Raw genomic sequence first — 15,601 nt, forward strand, 5'->3', positions numbered from 1 at the left:
ATTGTGCCACAGCCAGCAGCCCAGACCCCAGGAATCCCACCTGCCCCTGCCCGTCCCCCTTCCCTGAGCTGGCTGGCTTCCACAGCCGTCGAAGTTTGCCAGCTTCCATCCACTTCTACACCCCCAGTCTAGAGCCATAGCATCTGACTTTCAGAAGGACAAAGCTCCAAGGTTGGAAGTGTGTTCTGGGGCCTCCACCTGGCCACACTTGGGACCCCAGCCAGCATGGGGGTGCCTTGGGGTTGATGAGAACAAAACTGATTCCCTGGTGTGGGGCTGTGTCCTGTAACCGACTGTAGAGACCTGAGCTCCTTATCCCAGCCACTGAAGCTGGCCTTGTGGCTGTCCCACCTCCTGGCCGCCCTCTGGTCCACTGCCCTTGCCAGTGTTCGTGGAGTTTTTTTTTAATTGTCAGACCATCTTTACTGTAATCATCATTACTTTTCCAAGGGCTTTCTTAGCAAATTGCTTCTTTATTCCAGGCAGCTCTGTCCTAGAGGCCCAGACACATGTGATTTGAAGGCAGAAAACCCAGGATCACTCACTAAACTGTGGTCTGTGTTCTCTGTGTTAATTTGGACAAGTTACTTCACCCTCTGAGCCTCCTGTGTCCCCTCTATGAAACAGGAGACATCCTACCTGTCTCAAAAGAGGGCTTGACCACAATAATGTGGGAGTGTCCTGAGCCTCACAAAGGGGGACGGGTTCTCTCTCTGCACAAGACTGTGCTTTGATTCTTTTTCATAGCAGCACAACAGGGGACTAAAGCCAGCCCAGAGGGTTTCACCCTCCTTATACTTGCCAACGAATGCGGTGACCTGTTGTGTCTGCATATTGTCTGCTTTGCTCCCATTCTCTGCCTGAAGGCAGGGTTCCAAGCAGTCAGCCCACAGCTCACGTGAGACCTTGGCCCACGGCTTTCAGCTGCAACCTTTGCCAACTTGTAACCAACCCTGTGACCGGCAGACCCAGGAGGAATCCAAAGGAGGGGGCATTCTGCCTCCAGCTAGTTTTAAGAGTCCTGTAGTATACAGTGATTAAGGATATGGACTTCGGAGCCCAGCTTCCTGGATTTGGAGTCAAGTGATTCAACTTCTCTAAGCCTTAGTTTCTCTAATGCATTAAGGGGTTTCTTAAGCATTAAATGAGTTAAGACACATTAAGTGCCAAGGATACTGTTTGGTGTATATTAAATTGAACCACACAAAACTACTCCTATTCGATGGTATTTAACAAAAAAAAAAAAACAAAACAGTAATTTCATGTGGTCTGACCAAGTAGTAAGAACGTAACAGGTGGTAACTCTTAGGATAGCTTTCTGCACAGCAGACATATAGCCCCTGGTGACGGCCAGGCCCACCTTCCTTTTATTTACTTGCAACGCTGAGAAGCAAGCTTTTTCCTCACCAGTGTGGAAACTGGAAGACAAGTAGGCATGTCTCCACCCAAGGGGGTATAGACGGGTATCGTATGCGGTCTGTGGCCCCCTTCCCAGGCCAGGCGTGCAGCTTTCCTGCACCCAGTCTGGGGATCCCTCCTCTGAAGAGGGACATGTGGTTGCATGGTCTTCCGTCAGGCGTGGGGAGCTTGCCTGAGGGCTCTCCCCCGCGGGAAAGGAAGCTGTGAGATGAAGCGGGCCGCATGGGAGCATATAGGGTGTGTGCATCCACCCTCAGCAGCCGTGGGCTCTCTCTGGCAGGAGCTGGAGTGGCTGCTGGAGATCAATCGGCTCACGCACCGGCTGCTCTGTAAGCACATGACCCTGGACAGCTTCGACGCCATGTTCCGGGAGGCCAACCACAACGTGTCTGCCCCCTACGGCCGCATCACCCTCCATGTGTTCTGGGAGCTGAACTTCGACTTCCTCCCCAACTATTGCTACAACGGGTCCACCAACCGGTAAGGGAGTCCCTGTGCGCAGGGGGCCGGGGTGGGCTGGGGGCGCGGGGAAGTGGTCCCTTCCTGGAACAGGCGTCTCGGGGAGTCCCCGTGTCCGCACAGTCTCTGTGCCGGGGGTGGGGAGGCCACAGGGAACAAGCCTGCCTCTGAGGGCCTTCAGGCAAGGAGGACGCAGGGAAAAAATGGGAAGAGTGAATTATGAGATGGAGGAAAGCCCCAGGCATGAGAGAGAAAACACCGCTACCCGATCTGGCCTGGGAAGTGATGGGAACCCCAAGAGAGGCTTCCTCCTCTGACAAGTAGTGCTTGAGGAGAGATGTGAAGGGTAAGTAGGAGTAAATAAGGTGAAAAGACAGGAGAAGACTATCCCAGGCAAAGTCTTCAAGGAGCCCAGGGTGCGTGGTGGGAACGGCGCCCGCGGAATGAGGCGGTGCTGCGGAGGTTAGTACAGCCCAGCCTAGGGGCAGGCATGGCGCCTTCTGAGCGGATGGTACTTCGATGACGTTATCCACATACCTGAATACGTTCGTGCAGAGTAGGCACACACAGCCCGGTGTCAGGCACCGAGGGGAGGACATGACCTAATCCCTTATCCTCACAGAAGTTCAAATCCTACTGGAAGTGGAGAGACATGTCACCCGCAGAACAAGTCCATGAGGTCCCACAAACGTGTGTGTGTTTATAGATCCTCTCGGTACCCTCAAGGGCCTGGTTCACGGCCAGGATTCAATAAGTCTGTTCTGAGTGAAATGAAGGCGCTGGGAGGGAACCCACAGAGGAGCCTGAGCCCACACACTTAGCAAGCCAGACTTGTGGTTCTGTAACGATTTGGGACTTTGAATCCTCTCAAGCAGAGGTCTGCAAGCGATCGCCCACAAGCCACATCTTGCTGCCAACTGTTTCTGTACAACCCGGGAGCAAAGAATGCTATCGACGTTTTTGAACAGTTGGGAAAAAGAATCCAAAGAATTATAGTTTGATGACAAGTGAAAAATCATTTGAAATTCATAAAGTTTGACTGGAACCCCGCCATGCTCATTCATCTATAGTCTTTTCTGGGCGCTTCACGCTACGAGCCACACTTGAGTAATGGTGACAGAGACCATCTGGCTTGCAAAGCTGAGAACACTTCCTATCCGGGCCTTTCCAGAGTTTGTGGAACCCTGCTCTGAAGAAGCCAGCCGGGGGTGAGGGGAGGGATCAGAGCCCCAGAGAAGGCCATTTCCAGGCCCAGCCAGTGGTCCCTTTCTTGCCCGCTGTCCCTATGAGCAGCCATAGCCCAGAGGCTAGCCTGGGAGTCTGCACCACGGTTTCCCCACCTATGGGAAGGAGACAGCAGATGAATGAATGGGAGTGTGTCATAAGAGTTTAGTCATTTTTATAGACAGCCACCTGTAAACGCTGTGGTTGCACCTGGTCAGGAAGGGCTCTGGCTGGGTTGTGTCCCATGAAGAGTGCTCTCAGGACCCAGTTAACTCCCACCCCCTCTCTTTTCCTCTACTAGTTTTGTTCGAACTGCCATTCCTTTTACCCAAGAACCGCAAAGAGATAAACCCGCCAACGTCCAGCCTTATTACCTCTATGGATCCAAGGTGAGTCCTCCTAAGAAGACTAGTGAGCTTAAGCAAATACAGAAGTGTTCCCCAAATCAGAAAAAGTAAAAAGGTACAGAGCTAGAGAGGCAGAACCAACTGTAAGTATACTCGTCTTTATTTGTGCACAGCTAGCAAGGCTGGGGGTAAAGCAGACTTGGCAGGGGGGTTGCTGGGTGAGAATTATTTGGGAGGATTTCACTGAGGCGAGCAGGGAAGTAGGTGTGTGGGGCTTCTCGTCTTCATCCTGTGTCCTCCTGTTACTCAGCTGATTCACTGCAGAGTGGTCGTGAGATTCTGGGATTTTGTGCTCCGGAAAGGCAAGGGTTTTGCTGAGAGGTAGCCATGGGGAAGGTATAGTTTTGAAGGAAATCCCAGAAGGCTGGAGCTAGAGCTGGGAGACGGGTCTTCTGTCGTCTCTCTGCTGCTTCGTTCATAGTATGCATCCTGACATTAACCAGGCCTCCCAAATGGTGCCCCGTTCTAGACCTTCAGTCCTTTGCCATTCATGAAGCAAACATTTATTACGCGCCCACAATAAGCCAGACATTGGACTAGATTCTGCATGCTGGGGATGTATCAGAGATTAAAACAAACACCATCTCTACCCTCCTCGAATTTCTATACCCGTGGTGAGGACAGAGGGCAGTGTTCACAGAGTCTCACCAACACTGTGATAGATGTAGGAGATCTGTTTCTTATCCTGTGGGTTTGCAGGGGAAGAATGCCACTGTGAGAGGGAAACATGTCCACGAAAACAAAGCCAATGTTTTCCTTTGTGATGGAATAGAAATGGCCACCTTTGACCCCATTTTCAAAAAGTAAGCCCAGATGGACCCAGAAGAACTGAATACATATAAGAAAAGGTACTCCTCTAGGTCAGGGAGCCCTCAACTGGGAAGTGTGGTGAACCCGTGTGCTCCCACCACTTAGGCCTACAGGCAGGCTTAGACGTCTTGGGATGATGCTGGGACAGTGCATATGTCCTCTCGAGGACAGCCAGTCTTTCTGGCAGCTTTCTCTAAACAAGGGACACTTGGAACCAGCATTTTGGATAGTTCACAGAAATGTCATTGAATGACCCTGACTCACAAAGTAAGAACAACACACCCCTTTCCAAATGTCTTTCAAACCTTGTGATTATAACAAGGAGAAAGACACATTTATGTTGATGCTTATATGTCTTTAATACTTTCTGCTCTCCAATTTCCTTTTTTGTCGAAGCTAAGAGAGCAGACCTTAAGCTCAGAGTCATTAGTAGGCCATAGAATCTAAGTCAGGCTTAATGTTATTTTGTTTCCAGGGTACTGGTTTTTCATTTATGGAGTCATATAAGTCTATCTTTTAAAATCCAGTTTAGGTTTTAAAAATGAGTTGATTTAAAGAAAAATGTTGTTAATAATAGTAAAGATAGCCTGTGGTTTAAACAAAATGGAGATGGGGTACAAGGTGGTATATGATAGCCTGAAAGCCGGACAACACTGTAGAGCAAGGCTTCCCAGTCTTTCCAAAATCATCCCCCCAACAGCAGAGGGGACAGGATGTCCGCCTCTGCTGACTGACAACATACCCCCAAAGAGCCCATCTTTAACTCAAAAGTTTCCTCAAAGTACTGTGTTTTATTAAGTCATGCAAATTTTGCTTTCTGTGCCATAATATATTCATGTTTGTTTAAGCGTTAAAATGCTGTTTTCCATTCCTAACGGGGGTCCCCTAAACAGACACTCCTGAGAGACACCGTGTTCTCCTTTGGCATACTCTGGGGGTATAAGCTTTGCAGCTTGAGAAGCTTTGTCATAGGGCATTCGTCCAACCCGCGTGACCCACAGAAGCACTGACCCTGGACAGCTTCGACAAGAACGTTGAGGGGAGGTGTAAGGGTGGTCTAGGAACACATGTTTACGAAAGATCTACTGTAGGGAGGGCTTTAAGCTACGGGATGCAGGCCGCCTCCTCCCTAACCCTCACTCCTTAAAATGAGGCAGCATGGCAGCATGATCGCCCCCACCACCCTGCAGTAAGGCCCCCACGTCGGGGACATCCCGATTGGCGGCATCCTCATCAGCCCCGTCATCTTCCTGGTTGGCTTCCCCTTCGGCATCTGGTTCTGCTTCTGCTCCGGAGTTCTTGCGCGGCATTTCCACCAGGGGGAGGCCCTGCAGGTCTTCCTCTCTCTGCCCAAGGGCGGGGGCCTCCTCTGGCCATCTCACCAACCCATTGGCTTCCTCCATGTGGCCGGCTCTGTAAGACCATCGAGGCTCATGGCAACGGATGCACCAGAACTGGAGACAGATGAAAGCTAAGACGGCTGTGAAGCAGGCCAGCAGAATGGCCATCAACACCCACAGGGAGATCTGGGGGTCCACCAGCGAGCTCCCAGCTGCCAGCGGACTCTTATCCAGGGTATGGAACATGGTGCAGTAGTGCCTATAGGGGAAGGCAGCCTTCTTGCAGCTGATGCAGAGGAAGTAGAGAGTGGAAGGGGCGAGGTGTTCCAGCACCACGGAGCTGATGGTTCGAGGCACCTTCTCCTCGTGGTGGAAGCTGTAGCGAAGATAGCCGGAGAAGATGCTATTCCAGTTGGGCCTATACATAATATGGTAATAGTCCTCCAGGCAGGGCTCCGAGGATGACCAGGAAATGATGGCTCCTGTGTGAGAAACGTTCCCAACCTCGATGTTCATCCTGATTCTAGAACCAGAATCAAAGCGAAAAATGACATCCCCTTATTGAGGCACTTAGGTACGAGATTCATAACCACCATATGTTGAGCATTCACAATGGGAACTAAGATTGCCCCTGTTTCACAAAGAAATGGGGATCGGGAGGTTACTTTAGTCAGCGAAGGCGTAGCTAAGAAATAAGAGATCGGAAGTTCACACTGGGGCTGTCTCATGTCAAAGCCCTGGCCTGCAGGCCTGAAAAAGAGACACCCACATGCCCCAGCCTCATCCTCCCCTGGCTCAGGTCCTTTAGATACAACATAGTTTCCAACCCTTTAAAAAACGAAGAAAGGCAATAAAAGAAATCGGACAACCCGATTAACGTGCCCTTGTTAGTCACCAAGTCAGACCATTCTATCACCTACAGTATCCCTTCTGGACCTTCTGCTTCTGCCTCCAGTGCTGTGAACTCAATCATCTAGAACATTCTGCCCACTGCTATTTTAGCCTCTCAATTCTGTTGCCCGTGAGAGAGGAGATTTGCGTCATCACTCCTTGCCAGCTGATTGCTCCCCAAAGCCTCTGCTCATGTTTTGTTCCTTTGTTTGTTTGTTCAAGACCGGAGGTACCCAGGAAATCTGTTGTGTAGGTCAAGGCAGTCAGCTCCTAAGACTAGCATAAATGCTGCTGTTTCTTACCTCAGGTCCTGTGCGTGTTAACAATGATAGTCATCACCAACGGTTAGGGAGTGACTGCTGGGTCACATCTAGTATGCGTCATGCTTGATGCTCACATACTGTAATAAATTTCCCTTAATCTTCGTCACACCCTCTGAGCATTTCCAGAGGCAAGGCTGCTGGGTTTAGTTACAGATCGTCATTGCAAATTGAGGTGCTGGTACGAACACCCAGTTGCTGTTTTTCCACAAACTAAATGAGCCCTCTTCAGATTATCAGCCCTCCTGCTTTAGTAAGAGAGTACTATCTTCAAGCTTTTTAGTTTCTCTTAAATACTATCTCTTTGAGAGAGAGAGAATGTCCCCTCCACTGAATTTCCCCTGGTAAAATTCAGGGGCAGCCATATTCCTTCAGCCTGTGTGTGCTCACATACGGTCCCCCCCAGCCCTGTTCTCTCCCCTTCCTGTCTCACGTGAAAGTGAAATGCAGAAGCCTGTGGTTTAGATCTTAATGACCTAGTCAAAACCCATCAACCAGAGTTTAACCTGAATCGGATGTGAAGCCAAACTGATTCCATGACAAGCTGCGCTCTCCCCTCCCTGCCTCCCTCCCACCTGTGATTTCCATGCCCGTTTACCTAGAGGAGGTGGGTTGCAGAAAAGCACAGCACTGAGTGATTTTTCAATCCTCGTTTTTCTTCTCTAAGGAGGACAGTGAGCTGAAATGCTCAGGAAAGGAAAGAGTTCCCTTCTCTTTGGTTGGGAATTTCTTCCCGGAAACATGGGTAATGAGAAGGACAAGACAGGTGTGCTCAGATCCCTCCCGGGAAGGTCATTGCGAAGGAGACTGTTTGCGCTCTCTTCAGCAGTCTCCCTTCTTGTGACCTCCCCCATCCTCTCCGCCCCACACACCCCTGTAAACACACTTCTGACCACAATGAAAAGAGCTTAATTCATTGCTTATAATACAGAGGCAATGGCCTTTGTAAACCCCTTCCATCAGGGGTGATCAGGAATCCCGTGCTTCGTCATGAATCTTTTCTCCTGTTGGCTTCGCATCTGCTGCTGGCTGTCTTTGCAGACTGAGTTCTCGACAGCAGACATTTTTAAGAGCTTTCTGGCAAGACACTGTAGCAGCATCTTCAGCTTTGGGGACCAGATGAGTCTCCCTTATTTGCTTTTCCTTTTCTGCTTCTGTTTCTAAATTCCCCCTATTTTTAGCTGTTCGTATTGCCATCGCCTGGCCCTCCGCCAGGCAGAGTGTGAAAGGAAAAACCATTTCCATTTCCAAGAAGAGCCATTTATGTCCCTTACCTGATGCTCGCGGTGGATCTGGTTAGAACGCAGCCTGCAGAGGCAGGGACAGAGTGGACCAAAGCTGAAGGGACGGAGCCTTCTCCCTTCCGCTGCTCTGGGCTCTCCTTGATGCCTCTCGCCACTGTCTGAGTAATCCCACTGTCGCCCCCAACGCTCACATTATTCATTTCTTCAGATCAGCATCATTCACCATGGCAACCAGCAGGCATCTGTACGCACGATGCTTTCAGGGACCAGTCTGGAAAGGCTTTTGCCCACTGAGCGGAGCTCTCATTCCTTTGGCCAAAAAAAAAAAAAAAAAAGGCAAACAGTCTCCTGCAAACTGATCCTCAGAATGGTACTAATTCTTCCAGGACTGCCAAATGTTCTCTTTGATTGGTTGGTGATCGTTTCGGGCCCCATCTAGACCCTCTTTGGACAATGGCTCAATGTAAAGATGCCCGTCTCAGTTATCCAACAATTAAAACAGTAATTTTATCCCAAGCCCTCCCATCCTTACCCTCCCTCTCTATCACCTTCTTTCTTCATTCGTATCTCCTGTGGCATTCTCCAATTATATGTATGACCCTGGTCAAGAGTCTTTTATTCTCTGGGCCTTGGTTCCATCCTCTGTAAAGCTCTGGGTTTGGGCTCGAGGGGGATGGCAGAGGGAAAGCAGGAGCTTACCCCTGCCCAGTCCAGAACCCTTGTCGGACTTGCTGAACCATCCCGGCACTGGCACTGGGTTGATCCGAGTGTCCCATCCAAAATTCTGGTCTACCCAGAACCCCAGAGTGTGACCTTATTTGGAAATAGGGTCTTTATCAATTGAATAAGGTAAAGATCTTGAAATGATATCATCCTAGATTTAAGGGGAGCCCTAAATCCAGTGACTGGTGTCTTTATAAGAGAAAGGAGAAGGAGTTTCCACGCAGAGGGACACAAAGGGAAGGAGCCATGTAGACACAGAGGCAGAGGTTGGGATAATGCTTTTGTAACTGAGGGGCGCCAGCAGCACCTGGAGCTGGAAAATGAAAAGAAGGGGTCTGCCCCCGGGCCTTCAGAGGGGGCGTGGCCCACCAGCACCTGGAGCTGAGGCTTCGGCCTCCAGAGCTGTGAGATGCTACGGTGTTAAGACACCATGTTTGTAGTGATGTGTTACAATGGCTCAGGGAAACTACTACAGCCCTCCTTCCAGCTGGGCTCAGGAACAAGCATCCCAAGAAACTGCCTACCAGCCAGTCACCTGGGGTAGATCCCGGAAATGGAAACTGCTTACTATTATTCCCAGATTGGATGGTCCTCCAAGTTCCTCTTCTTTGAAGAATCCTGACTCTGCTTCCATTTCCCATAAAGGTGTACCTGCCTCTGAGATTCCATCCCTTCCTGGTTGCCATCACTATTGGGACAATCACAGAGCATGTCAGAAATACAGAGAGAATAAAGTTCTGTTATCTTCAGCCGCCAAGTTTGTGGAAATTTGTCATAGCAGCTCCAGCCAGATTTAGACCTGAATTATTTTACACAAATTATGTGCTTTTAAAAGTCAGGGGTTTTTTTTGTTTTTTGTTTTTTTCCTCTTCTTGGTTCTTGGCCAGAGTATCCAAGTGAACCCATGAAAGTCTCCTTGTGATTCACAGGAGTGATAATCAAAAAGTTAAGAAGAGTTTCCTGGGGAGCTGCAGACCCTCCCCTGGCCAAGGGTCTCTGTGAGGCCTGGCGTCTTGGGATGTGCCTTGATTAGACACTTGCTCTGTGGCTTCCCCGTGGCATTAGGTCCTCCCGGGGGCCTGTCTAAACTCTGCTGTAATGTGTGCTAATGGCAGCTCCCTGCAGAACATCAAAGTGTCCTCGCCCCAGAAAGGCCAGTGTGGAAGTTTGCAGGTGCCTTTTGAAAAGGTTATTTTGAGGGAAATAAAAATACCAGACTTAGGAGGCCTGTAGAGTGACGAGACAGAGCTCAAACCTTTGCCACAGAAAATGGAGATTTATTTTTAATGCTCCTGGATGCCATTTTTAACACTTAGCTCTTCATTTGAGAAGTTGAGACACGGAGAATGGGAGTGAGGCCTAGAAACCTTCCTGTTTTCCAGATCCCGAGAGAAGGGTGGCATTCCTCAGGCTGTATGACTGACTAGTGGCAAAGTCAGGGGTGGAAACCAGGTCCCCGACTCGCAGGCCTGGGTCCATCGTGCTCCTTTGGACCATCACTGTCCACCAGCAGCAGAGGAGCCAGGGCAGCCCTCAGGGTGTGAGATAAATCTTCCGGGGCACTGGCCTCAGGAGATCACATCCCAGCCAGACTCCCTCTCTCTCCCCCTTCACGGAGGACCCTCCCATAGTGTGTCCAAGTTTGTAGCCTCGTGGGCAGGCAGCCTGGGAGGGCCCTGAATGACTCACACCTCTAGTAAATTACTGCCAGAGATCAGCCCTACAGGTGTCCCCGTGCCCTTCCTGGAGCTGGCAGCAAAGGGATGATGAGAGGGCATTCCTGGGCCAATCCAAAGCTGAACGGCACCCAGGAGAAGGTAGTGGTTCAGAGTGCAGGCCCTAAAACCCCAAGGCTGGTTGCAAATCCTGCCTATGTAGACTTGGCAGATCCCCTCACTTTTCTATACCTTGGTTAACTCTTCTGTCAGACAGGAATATCAAGAATCCCTGTGTTAAGTGTTGGGCCATGAGACAAGCCTCTCCCCATAAGTGCTGGGCCTAGGAACAGCCGTTACTCTTCAGGAGACCAGCTTGTGGGCCAGAGCCATTTCCTGAGTTGACTGTAGCTTCACCCAGGAGTTGTCAAGGGCAACTTCGTGACGCTTCCTTCCTTCCTTTTTTTTTTTTTTTTTTGCTTTCATAAAACAGTTTTATTATTTAGGAAAAAAAAAATGCTCATTGTATATAAATTAAAGAATACAGAAAGCCCAAAGACAGGAATCAAACCTGTACAACTCAGAAATAATCAGTGAGAACATTCTGGTACATCTTACCTGGGCTTTGTCACTTTACCCAGGAAACAACTCTTTGAGGTAGGCTTCTTTTTTTTTAAAAAAAAGATTTTATTTATTTATTTGACAGAGAGAGAGACAGTGAGAGAAGGAACACAAGCAGGGGGAGTGGGAGAGGGAGAAGCAGGCTTCCTGCAGAGCAGGGAGCCTGATGCAGGGCTTCAATCCCAGGACTCCAGGACCATGACCTGAGCCGAAGGCTTCTTATCACCGTTATGCAAAGGGAGAAACTGAGGCTCCCAGCGGTTCATTACCTCGACCATCATCACGAAGTGGGGTTTGGCAGAACCATGCCATCTTCTGGTCTGTAGTCCCTAGAGCCGGAGCTCCTGACAAGCCTCCCTGAAACACTGCTCCTCTCCACTGTCATTCTTCCGTCAACTGCTGTCAACAGGAGCACTCACCCTCACTCAGCTTCTCTGGAGAAGTAGAGACAGGACTTCACAGTTTAGTGGATTCCAGAATGATGGGAGCAGACAAGGAACTAAAATACCTCAGAGAGAATATTCAACCACCTGAATGAAGCCAGCAGAAGCAGGGACACCATCGAATACACCTGGAAAAAAGCATTCAGTGACTGTTTCTGCTTCCTGCTCTGGAGCCTGGAGTCCCCGTACCCCTGACCAAGAGCTCTGGCACTTAGGGTGAGGGGTGATCCTCAATGTCAAAAAACCTTTCACAACTGGTCCAGGAATGGAAACTAGTATATGAGCCTAAGTTTTAAACATATACTTCTCTAAGTAAAGTGAATTATATAGAGTCTATCAAAATACCACCTTCCAGGTGACATAGAGTGTCACACAAAGCAGCCCCTAAATGATAACCAATAATTTCCCAACACTTTTTCAGTCTTTAGAAATTGTTGGTGGGACCTTGTGTTTGGCGTGATCGTCACCCGCTAAATGATCCCTCCCCACCCCCAACCCCGTCTAAGCCATGATTTGACCTCAGGGAAATTCATCCCACTCTTGGAGTGCTTTCTCCATGTCATGGTCCTAGGATCTAGGGCCCAGTGCTTTGCTGCAGACAACTGAGTACGTCCCTTCTGGGTCCATGCCTTGCCACCGGCATTTCCCACCATTGCCTACCCCAGGGAGTCTGCATCAGCCCCACTGACAAGACCACCAGCCGCACCACTGGCTCTGCTGTGCACCCCCCCTGCCCCCCCCCATATCTGCATGGCACCACTCCCCAGCTACACAGCATCTTCAATCCACCAGTCCAGAAGGCTTTTATTTTGGCACTTGGCATGCATGGCAAAACAGCATTTTGTGTTTTTCTTCCCTTAGATTCTGCCTCTGCTAAATGGGGGTGATTGTACCTTGCCTTACCTGGTGTAGGAGGCTGGTAATGCCCCAAAGATATCAGGTCCTAATCCTGTAACCTGGAAATATTACTTTATTCGAAATAGGGGCTTTGTCGATGTGAGTGAAGGACCGGGAGATGGGAAGATTAACATAATTATCAGGATGGATCCTTCATGCTATCAGAGGCAGAGGGAGGTCACCCACGTACTGAGGAGGAGCCCACCTCTCAGGGGATTGGAGAGAGGTGGCCACAAGTCAGGCACCAGGAGCTGGAAGAGGCAAGGGATGGGTTCTCCCCTTCCAGCCTCTGGAGGGGGTGTGGCCCTGCTGACACCTTGATCTTAGTTCAGTCATACTGATTTTGGCCTATGGCTTCCAGAACTATAAGAGAATGTATTTATGCTGTTTTACCAGATTTGTGGTCATTTGTTAATAGCTGCCACAGAAAACGATACACCTGGGTAGTGATGAAGGAATTATTCATGAGCCGAGATGCACTTTACACTTGTGTATGGGTACAGGTTATTTAAAAAGCGATGACATCAGTTTCTTCCAAAACTTTTAGAATCTCTAAGTATCATACCACTGGTAGGACACTGCCGAACAGATCTCCAGCTCCTGTTCTCCGTCTTTGTTCATGAGACAAGAAAGGGAGGAGCATCAACCCTTGAGGTCTCTAGAGCAGTTCCCTTGGATTTTTTAACCTCTGAGCTGAGAAGCCCGAGAAGGAACCCATACGTTGGAGACCCAGCCTGTGGCTCACTACATATCAAGAAGAGACAGAGAGAAACACCAGCAAGCAATCCTGATGCACTTGGACCTGTAACTCAGGGTGTATCAGTCCTTCAACCCATCTTAGCCGGTGGGTCCCCAAACAAGGATGGCGGCGTGCATCTCTCATCTTCTTGCCCTGTGGGTTTCAGAGAGCTGAGCTGCAGCCTGAATTCAGCCTGGATTCAGGGGCCGTGTTTGTGTCCCTGGGCTGCTGGGATTCGGACTGCTCAAGGAACATTAGAGAAATTGTGACGAATGTAGGAAATTAGAAACAGTTTTAACTCCTCTTGGGATCTCGGAAAACAGGGATTGTGATTCTGGAAAGCAGAGATGCAAGCTGCTTGCAGATTCCGTTTGCCAAATACATAGTCCTCGCTGTCTGGAGGGACTGTGTTTACTGTCAATGAGAGGTAGAGGCCTTAGGACTTAAAAGCCCCTATACAGCACTTACAAAACTGGTAACTTTCATGTGATATATACATTACCACAGGTGTGGTTTTTTTTTAAATCCATATCATAATATATCACAGGGCCCAGGATCTGCCAGATCAAACTCACCTCATTGTCTTTCCTTAAAAGACTATCCTGCCTTTTAAAAAAATAACAAAATAAAAATGCACATTGATGTCACGTTTTAAAAATAATGGTTCTAGTTTCTGAATCAGGAACAAGATTTTTTGTTATTTATTTATTTATTTATTGAGATCTCACAAAGGTAGGTCTTTTGTGCGGTATGGATTCCAACAAGCTTGATTTGAAGTGAGACATCCTAACTAGGGGACATGATGAGTTCGCAAGGCAGGCTGGTGGGTTGTTACCTGAGTCAGCGAAATTGGTTCTGTGTTAAGAGATGTGTGGCAAGTTTCCAATGTCTCAAGTCCTGTTGCCTTCCTGTTTTTCTCTGCCAAACCTCAGAAAATGGCCAGGCTCCCATATTCCCACATTTTCTCAATAGGGCCCAGCCTCCTACTGAGCCAGCAGGTCAGACGGGTGCCCTGCGGGGGTGTGTGTGTGTGTGTGTATGTGTGTGTGTGTGCATGCACTTTGCAGCATGTGTGTGTGCTTTCTCTTGCATGGCTCGGGGGTTTTGGGGGCTGGGGGGATCCGGTGAGCATATTCACTTGGGGGGACTTGGATTCCGCTCATTTCGTGCTGATCCTTCCTGAGCGTGGGACATCGTCGGAGGCCTAAATATTTCTGTTCTCAACCAGAATCCAAGCCTGATGTCAGCTTCTCTACAAGAGGCCTCTTCTGTGCCCTGAGCGGGTCTGTAAGAGGAATTCTTTACACCCCTGTGTGTCCTAAAATGATCCCAAAATGGTTCTCCTTCTCAGCCCAGAACTGCGGAAGCTGCCGAACAGTTTCCATCTACCAGAATATGTTTTTATTTGCACTTGCCACACGTGTTAAGGGAGACTTGGTCTTGGAAGCACCTTGAGTGGGAGTGAAGTTTAGGACTGCTAAGGATGGGCACCGGGGAAGCCAGACTCACAGCCAGGAACTCTGACGGGGGAGCAACACGTCTATCCAGCCCTGAGTGCAGGCCGGCGTCCCTTCTAGCAACAGCTTCTCAGCCTCCCTGAGACCCTGGCAGCCGTGAGAGCCTCTGCCCAATAGTCTGTGCTTGGACAGCTCCCACTTTTAGAGTGCTGTCAGTATGGAGCTAATCTACATCTCTGATGTCGCATCATCTAGTCCTAGCCCTATGACCTCTGCCCCATCCCCACGGGGGATATACCGTGTGCTGTGTAAAATGGTACCCCAGGTATGCACTCCCCTCTCCACGCTCAGGGGATTGTGACTATAGCTAACACTGCCGGGGGCCATGTAACCAGGAATCTGTATGTTCTTCAACTTCACTTACCAGATTATCAGATGAAGGAATATTAATGGCAGCACTTGCCATGAGTGGGCCCAGTGTGTCAGGCACCACGTGTAGGGTGACGTTTCTATACTTCACCCTAAACTTCGTCACTAAACTTCCAACACCCAGAGGCACTTGGGTGACTCAGCTAGTTACACAGCCAACCCTTGAGCTCTGCTCAGGTCTTGATCTCAGGTCATGAATTCAGGCCCCTCCTGGAGCTCCACGCCAGACATGGAGCCTACTTAAAAAATAATAATAAATAAAAATAGACTTTCAACAACCCCACTGGAAAAATTAGTATCTTTACTTAGGGAAATTAGTATCTTTACTTGGGGAAAATCACAGCTTAGACCATTTAAATAATTTGCTCAGAATCATCTAACTAGTAAATTTGTGGACTTAGGATTCAAACTCAGGTATACCCACCCTTTAGCTGGTCCTTTAGAATCAGACAAAGCAAGACAAAAAAGAGAATCCGAAAAAAAAAAAAAAAAGTAGTTGATTATTTTTGTGCCCTTCAGGGGT

At 49.1% G+C, this 15,601-nt stretch overlaps 2 protein-coding genes across 4 annotated transcripts in view; one reads left to right on the forward strand and one right to left on the reverse strand.

The window, feature by feature from the left end:
* The window catches only part of CYFIP2 (cytoplasmic FMR1 interacting protein 2), a 124,502-nt gene that overhangs the window by 67,187 nt on the left and 41,714 nt on the right, over positions 1–15,601 (forward strand). For all 3 annotated transcript variants that reach the window (XM_059417244.1, XM_059417246.1, XM_059417245.1), the window contains 2 exons: positions 1,700–1,899; positions 3,404–3,491. In XM_059417244.1, the coding sequence (XP_059273227.1) occupies positions 1,700–1,899; positions 3,404–3,491 (288 nt within the window). The remainder of the gene's footprint in view (positions 1–1,699; positions 1,900–3,403; positions 3,492–15,601) is intronic.
* Positions 3,592–8,576, reverse strand: FNDC9 (fibronectin type III domain containing 9). The gene is made up of 2 exons (XM_059416546.1): positions 8,145–8,576; positions 3,592–6,182 (listed from the first exon to the last, which is right to left on the reverse strand). Exons 1-2 carry the CDS (start codon positions 8,312–8,314, stop codon positions 5,456–5,458), a joined length of 897 nt encoding a protein of 298 aa, XP_059272529.1. The 5' UTR covers positions 8,315–8,576; the 3' UTR covers positions 3,592–5,455.

This window comes from Mustela nigripes, chromosome 12, assembly GCF_022355385.1.
Source record: "Mustela nigripes isolate SB6536 chromosome 12, MUSNIG.SB6536, whole genome shotgun sequence".
In the NCBI taxonomy this organism is placed as follows: Eukaryota; Metazoa; Chordata; class Mammalia; order Carnivora; family Mustelidae; genus Mustela; species Mustela nigripes.

Coding starts and splice junctions, on each gene's coding strand:
- FNDC9 (XM_059416546.1), bottom strand. CDS start 8,314: ATGAATAATGTGAGCGTTGGGGGCGACAGTGGGATTACTCAGACAGTG. Junction 6,183..8,144: donor AGATCCACCGCGAGCATCAG/GTAAGGGACATA, acceptor TTCTGGTTCTAG/AATCAGGATGAACATCGAGG.